At 31.9% G+C, this 8,067-nt stretch overlaps 1 protein-coding gene across 1 annotated transcript; it reads left to right on the top strand.

The window, feature by feature from the left end:
* Nucleotides 1-237: 237 nt before the first annotated feature.
* LOC116022823 (transcription factor BEE 1-like) lies at nt 238-2,284 on the top strand. Its single transcript, XM_031263705.1, has 6 exons — nt 238-674; nt 894-1,013; nt 1,136-1,201; nt 1,336-1,404; nt 1,627-1,704; nt 1,834-2,284. The coding sequence occupies exons 1-6, from the start codon at nt 312-314 to the stop codon at nt 1,954-1,956; spliced, it is 819 nt and encodes a 272-aa protein (XP_031119565.1). The 5' UTR covers nt 238-311; the 3' UTR covers nt 1,957-2,284.
* The last annotated feature ends 5,783 nt before the right edge of the window (nt 2,285-8,067 follow it).

An 8,067-nucleotide genomic window follows, 5' to 3' on the forward strand; every position in this document is an offset into this window, starting at 1 on the left:
AAGGCAGCCAATGGTTTAAACTCTGGTCCAATATTATTGGATATATCTCCTGAGATGGGGTCCAGCCAGGGAGCAGAAACCCCAGAAGACCAGTCTGCCACGTGGCCCTCTAAAAAAGCTCAAAACTTTTTTTGCTCTTTTCATCAAAACAAATAATAAAATAATACCCCCTCCATGCTTAGTATTATTTTTGTAGCCTGGCCCCTTGGTATATATAAGCACTCACAGTCTCACCCTTACCAATAAGTCATCATCCACAACTCCATCCTGAGAAAATCAATCTCTCTCTGCACCAAATAAAACTAACTTTGATGGCAGATCACTTCAGGCAGCTATTCCCTCTACTCAACGTGGATCCAAGCATGGAAGTTGGGCAATTCCCAGAGCTTATAAACCCGAATTTCGGAGAGATTTCGGGCCCGAATTTCCAGACCTTAATGGGATTCTCCCAGCAGGACCAGTTTCTGAGTCCTGCTGCAGAATTTTCTGCACCCAATTCCCTTCATTATGAAGCGAAAGCGGGCCACCGGGCCCCCGGGGCTTCGGCTTCGATTCTACCTGTAAATGATGCCCTTGAGACCAAGATGAAGCCTGCAGATTACACCACCATGGAAAGCTGCTCACCAAACTCTTCTTCACCTGCAGTTTCTGAGATTGGGACTAGGAGAAAACATGTAAGTTTGAATGCCATATATATAAATATATAATTTTTTTGGGACTATGGCTTCGAAGGCAGAGTTCAGCATCTTGCCATCGAACAGTAGAATTGTAGCTTACCATGGAGACATGTGGTTAAATTATACCGATTGGTGATAAGTAGGTGGATATTAACCATTTAATTAATTATTTCGTATTTATTTAGGGTTTAATTGTTATTATTATTATTATTACAGAGTGTAGGAAGAGGGAAGAGAAAGAAAAGCAGTGAAGATGAAGAAACAAAACCAATGGAAGTTGTGCATGTAAGAGCCAGAAGAGGGCAGGCCACTGATAGTCACAGTTTAGCAGAAAGGGTCAGTTCAAATATTTTAATTTTGTTTTCTTTTTCCCTTTCTGTATGCTAAATTACAGATTTTTCCCATAATTTTTGCAGATAAATTTGACTATTTTATTTTTTATTTAAAAAAAAATTCAGGTCAGGAGAGGGAAAATCAATGAAAGACTGAAGTGCTTGCAAGATATTGTACCAGGATGCTATAAGGTAATTAAATATTAGTTTTATAGTTCCATGTTTTTGGTAATTACATAGTGCTATTAATTCTATTATGAATTTAATTTGTTTGTCTTGGGTAACATAAAACTAATCCTAATAATGTCTCCTTAATCAAATTGCAGACAATGGGCATGGCTGTAATGTTGGATGAAATAATCAACTATGTCCAATCCTTGCAAAATCAAGTTGAGGTAAGTCGAGTTAAAACACTCTAGTACCATACTAATTTTGTTGTTCAGTGATACGGGTTCGAAACTCTACACAATAGATTTTAAGTTCTATCTTTAATCATTTTAGATCTAACAAAAAAAAAAAAAAATTATGTTAACAAAAGCCAGTATGCGTTTTAACCAAAAAAATTAGTATTATTGTCATTTAGCTTTTTTCTTAACAATATTTCCTTTGGCTTTCAGTTTCTATCAATGAAGCTCACAGAGGCAAGCTCCTATTATGACTTCAACTCAGAAACAGAGATTATAGAAACAATGCAGGTACAATTTTGCTCACTTTACATTAAATTTTCCTATAACATTTTCAAGAGACCTGTTCTTGAATGGGGCCCAACCAAGACTTAGCGGGATTAGTCTAAACTAATTTTTTATTATTTTTTTGTTTGTCAGAGAGCAAAGGCATATGAGGATATGAAAATGCAGAAGCAAGTGAAGGATGGGTATGAAGGGCTCTCAACTTCTAACCAACATAATAACCCTTTTGACCAGCAGAGTTTTGGGTGCTACCCTTAGCTTCATTGCCACACAATACCTCATGAGGATTATCCCTTTTTTGTTTTTTTATTTTATTTTTATTTTTATTTTCCCTTTTCTTGGAAGCTCTGATTTTATCAGTCTAAAAATTGTACACTTGCAAATAAATTCAAACATACAAAGTGATAAAAATGACCAATTATTAGCATAGTGCATAATCTCACTCTTTACTTTTTTTTTTTTTTTTTTTTCTTTTTCTCCCACTTCCTGTTGAGGGTACTTAGATATTGGAAATGTTGAGAAAACTCAGTGTAACTTGCCATGTAGTTTGGATTATTGAATACATAAATTTTATCCTTTCATTCAATCTTACTATATACTAATTAGACTATTTTTTTAGAATAATTATCTGTTTCTTATGTGAGTAACTCATAATGACAGATCACTTAATTATGTATGTCATATCGTTGAATCAAAGATTTGATAAAAAAGTTACTCGAGAAAGCATGCGCACGTCCACTCATATAACACGTTAACGAAGTAAACTATTGGCAGAGCACGTTTAAGAATAAACTTGTGGTCTAGTGGCATCCGGTGTCCCGATTAACACTCTAACATGGATGATGGGAGTGGGTTACTCAAAAAAAAAAAAAATTATGTAGCAAAGTATGTAAGTGCAGTTGGTTGATTAAACGAGACATGATTAGATGTATTGTTCCATCCTTGATGATTCATTGAGACAAGAAAAGATGTTTGCTTCCGTGTGACTAAATGACAATTTAGTAACTACCAAATATTTTTTGACTTTGACAACAAGTTTCAAAATGGCCAAGCAAAAAACCCCCCATTCAATTCTACCATTTTTTTTTGCTGTCTTGTTAGTATATCAATCAATCAAAAATGATATATTATTGCTATTTTTAATTGTGAGATATCCAAACTTTAACCTTAATTAGTTCTTGTATGGGGAGTATGCAGGAGATGGATGTAGATTTTGATGATGCTTATGATGATGTTAGATCATCCCATATATTTTGAGTAGTTTTTGCAAGTGAACTAGAAAAGAGAAGATGGGAGGGAAGGAAAAAAGAAGAAGAACAAAAAAAAAAAAAGCAAAACAAAATCTGAAAAAAAAAAGTTTCAGATTAACGGGCCTAGCGGGCGCATGGAGTGCACACACCCAATTGTGGTTTAGGGTTTAAGGTTTTGGGTTTAGAGCATCTACATCAAAGGATTATTGTTGGTTTTTGGAATAATATTTGTCAGGGAGAGATAAGGAAGAGAGAGAATAGGAGAGTTCCTTAATGCAAGGTCGAGTTTATTTCAGAAAGTGCGACCCATAGCTTTAATATTTTAGATGTGAAAACCGTACGTGACAGCCACAAGAAGCGCCCATTTTTAATTTCAAATTTCAAACCGTGCGAAAACCGTGCGTGCCAGATAGATTTTTAATTTCAAATTTGTTTATCACATTTTCTCTTTCATAATTACACTTACAAAAACTCCTCAAAAATCACAAAAAAAAACCCTACTACTAAGGATGCTCTTAGGGTGGGCGTATGCGGTGTTTTTGTTTTTTTGTTTTTTTTATTGGTCCCATTTTGGAGACAAAAAATCAGGTTCTTATCTTGTTATCTCAAATCTTCTTTCTCTTATTTCTCTTGCCTCCACTACTCCTAAAATCTATTATTGTGAATGCTCTTAGAAGACATATCAGATTATTTTTCTGGTGGTTATAAGTTTTTTTTTTTTTTGGAGGTTTAGTCGAGAAAGGTGAAGAGAAATTTTATTATTAGTTGGTTTTTGTTGCTAGTTTTCCTATTTCTTTGAAGGTCAATTAAGTTTATATCATCCATGGGTCTTTGTTTTTGTCATTCTATTTGCAATAACGGAAGTACACTAATGAAATAATGTAAATCAATTCCCATGAAGCCATGAGTGCCTACATTATTATTCCTTCTATTTTCTAAAAATAGAAATTGAAATAATTAATTAGTTGAATCAAAACGAATAATCAATTTAATGTAAAACAAAGTGTTTCTCGTCACATCTCATTTTTACTATTAAAGTCAATAAAATTATACTTTTTCTAAGCACGCGCAAGTTCATATCATCATGATGTGTCGTGGTATATATGCGGGATATAATTTTATTTATAAAAATTATACCAAGCGCCCTCTCAATATAGGTCATGACATAAAATATTTTGACCATATGCGTAAATGAACGTGGCTAAAATCTAAAAATACCTTCTTTTTCTATATATATCGATTTGTTTCATAATGATCCGGCTAATGATGATTAGATTGACGTAATTTGCTTTTTAAAATAATGCAAAGAAACTTTTTGACTGAACGAATTGACAAAATTTTAAAAAATTAATTAATTGGATTAGATAAATCTTGTGTGTTTGATTTGATGATAATGAGGGAACAAAATTCGTCTAAAATCTTATGAACGTAATTGGGTTGACCCTACTAATTATTCTCTAATTGTTTGTTTCCCATTCTAATTAATCATGTTAGTACTTAGTAGTAGGTAGTTGTCACTCCATAATACAACACATCAAGATTTCAAAATCTAATTTGGTGCAATCAATGACAAATAAAGAGTTAATTTCATTTTTGGTATTAAATTTATAGGTGACACCTCGTACTTAACATTCTCATTTGATCATAATATTATCGTGACATAGCCATTTTTGGTCTTTCACCAACAAAATCCTTGAAATATCGTTAAATACAAGGATATTTTGATCCTTTTTTGTATAAAGTGGTTGATCCGTTATGTTTTTATTTTTATTTTTTTTGAAAAAAATTCATAATTCAAAACCTAAATGTATTTGTATTTTATGGAATTTAAATAGTTTTGTTTTGTTGATAGAGGTCATGCCACAATAACACTAGGACCATGTTTGGTAAAATAGTTAGTCTACCAACCAATTTTAGCTTATTTGACCACTATTAGCTATTTGACTTAGTTAAACAAATCAATATAAGTGTTTGGTTAATCAACTTTTTTTACTTTTTGTAATTCCAAAATGCTAAAATTCAAAAAGTTGCTCAAAACAACTCTTTCAAATAGCTTTTTGAGAAAAGAAATTATACCAAACAGCTATCAGCTAACAACTAATTTACCAAACACCTTTCTATAATTAGCTAATATTATCAACTAGTTATACCATATAATCCAATCAGCTAATAGCTATTAGCTAATAGTCATTTATCAAACAAGGTCTAAGATCAAATTGGAATCATTTGAAAAAAAGAACTAATAGTGAATTGTCATCTATAAATCTAGGATTAATAAAAATGAAATTAACTCAAAAATAAAATAGAAAAAAATTGCTAGTTAAGTATGCAAAAATTTGTGCACCAATCTAGCTAGCATCACTCGATATGGCTGATGAGTCGAAATGTCGAATATTACAATCTTTTGTATTTAGTTAATTGTGAATTAGTTGATCAATATTGAATTGACTAAATCAAATCATATATAGATTGGCAAAATTTTTGGTGGTTCAAATAATATTAATTAATGAACTAAAAAGTTTCGAGATTTTAATATGAATGACAATGCATTTTTAATTAAAATGAAATGATTTTATTTTTTTTTTCAAAACGAAAGGACCAAAAATTAAATTATACATGAATGTTGCTGGGTGGAGGGGGGAGGGGGTTAGGTAAGTTTTAACTCTCTATATATATAGAGATACATAGAGAGAGTTAGGTTATAAAAAGTGTGGACTAATCTGATCGGTCCATTAGGATGACCAATTGTTAAAAAGTAAGGGAAAAATAGTGAGTCAATTTCATAAATATTATAAATTAAACTTTCAAAGTTTGTAATACTTATGAAATTTACATCATTTTTTTCTCATTTTTTTCTTTATTTTTCTATCTGTTAGATCTACTGAATTGATGACTAGCGTTTGGGCAAATTTCTCACAAGAAGCTTTGTTCTCATGAAAACCAGATAGGGAAGGGTTCATGTGAAAACATACTTCCGGGTCAAAAGTGAAGGCTAATTTGATCTATTCATTTAGGTAGATCAACGGTTGAAGGTTGCTAAAAAAAATGAAAAAATTGATAGTGTCAGATTATAAATATTGCAAATTTAAAACTTTTCAATAACTACAAAATTGACTCATTTTTTCTTTTACCTAAACTCTTCAATCATTGTTGAACTCTGATGGACAACTATGATCAGTCATTACTTTTTATAAGAATATGTTCTCATTTGAACCCTCTCACACACACTATTTTCCTAGGTAATGTGAATGTTAAAATATTACATGCTTTTATTTAGTTCTCGAAAATATAATATGAGATTGTTTTAGGTAGCAGAAAATTTTCAAAAATTTACAATCCCAAATTTTTTTCTTCGAAGTATATAAATAATGTAATGTTCTAATTTTTTTTTTCAACTTTATAGATATAACGGTATGTAAGACCCTAGAGACGTTATTATTTTAATGTAATTGGAGGTATGATGAGGGGTAAAACACATAATTGATGGGCATAATGGATTATGATGAATATTATTATGGAAGAAAGTAGGGCCAAATATTGAGGAGATTTACCAGCAAGAACGTGTAGAAAAATCCCAGTTGTTGGCATAATTAAGGAGCACTATATTGTCAGTTTCAATTTGGAAGGAGAACATGCTCCATAAGCTCATTGGTGTTAATAACATTTGAGTGTCAACTTGAGGGAACAACCAAATGTTTGTAACAGATGAAGAGACAGTTGAAAAAATAAAAATAATAAAAAATAAAAAATTTTCAGGTCGGCCAACCCCCCTGGTGGACCCCGCAAATGGATGGATGCTCAAAATCTAATGGATGTTGCCAATTCATCAATTGAATCATTGAGAGTGAAGGGGAGAAACTTACAAGAGAATTTCTCAATCCATCCCCTTCTAATTTTCTCTTTTAATTTCTCCTTTTTTCTTAAAAATATAATGGTTAAATCCCACTGAAAACATGTATAGGAAAAAACAAATCAAATACCACAAAAAACATGAATGAAAAAAAAAGTCCAAGGATGCTGAAATGTCTGGATTGGATTGGATCTGATTGGTGGGCTAATTGTGTGGCTCTAGATCAGAGGCGGGATTAGGATCTAACTGGTAGGCTAGGCTCTAGAGTCAGGGAGGCCTTGTGGGCTTATGATTAGTCCGACAAAGTTGGGATCGCCTAAGTTAAAAAAATTAAACTTAAAATAAAAATTGGGGCAACCCTAGTCGAGGTGGTTGAATAGTTAATTTGGTAATCACAAGGTTTCAAATTTAACTTTTCATGCAGATGATGTCTATAAGCTTTCTTAGTTTGAGTTGGTCAACTATGGTCTATGGGTAACCTAGACTGATTTAACTCCTTTTGTTTTTTTACCAACTAAGATCACAATGCGAGTTTCACCCATAATTCCCTTTGAATAGCGGATGCAGATTTTTTCATAAATAAAAAATAAATTAAAATGCACATCTATTATTATATGTTCATCTTTAATGTGCCACTGATTACTGTGTGGGTCTTATATATATTTTTTAACTTTGCTAAATACATGAAATATGTTGGTGGTGGCCTGGTGGGCAGGGTGTAAGATTAATACTCACATTCTTTTGTTCACTCAAATACTATATTGAATTATGTATTCCATCCAAATTATAGACTAAAATAATTCGTTTAATAAAATAGTAGGGCTTTGTATATCTATTGCATTAGTTACATGAAATTGCAAATGTAATTTTTAATTGTCTAAGTAAAATGACGATTCCGGTCCCCATGTCAGGACAATTTTATGTTTTGTCTTAAATTCGGCTCCTCATATAACTTGTAATTATATTTTTAAGATTACACTAGATTAAAACAAATGACGGTTCGAGACCAAATTCAAATAGAGGTGAAGGAAAAGTATCAGGACTATAACATAACATATGATAAACTGTTTTTTGTGCGAGATTGGAGAATGGAGAGAAAAATGACTATTCCCGTCCCCAGCAATGACAGTTTTATGTTGTATTAAATTTCGCTTCTCATATAACTTGTAATTATATTTTTAACATTGCAATAAATTAAAACAAACGACGACTGCTAGGGACTGAATTCAAATATATAGACGTGAGAACAAAGTATCATGTACTAGAACG

Source organism: Ipomoea triloba, chromosome 6, assembly GCF_003576645.1.
Source record: "Ipomoea triloba cultivar NCNSP0323 chromosome 6, ASM357664v1".
Lineage (NCBI taxonomy): Eukaryota > Viridiplantae > Streptophyta > Magnoliopsida > Solanales > Convolvulaceae > Ipomoea > Ipomoea triloba.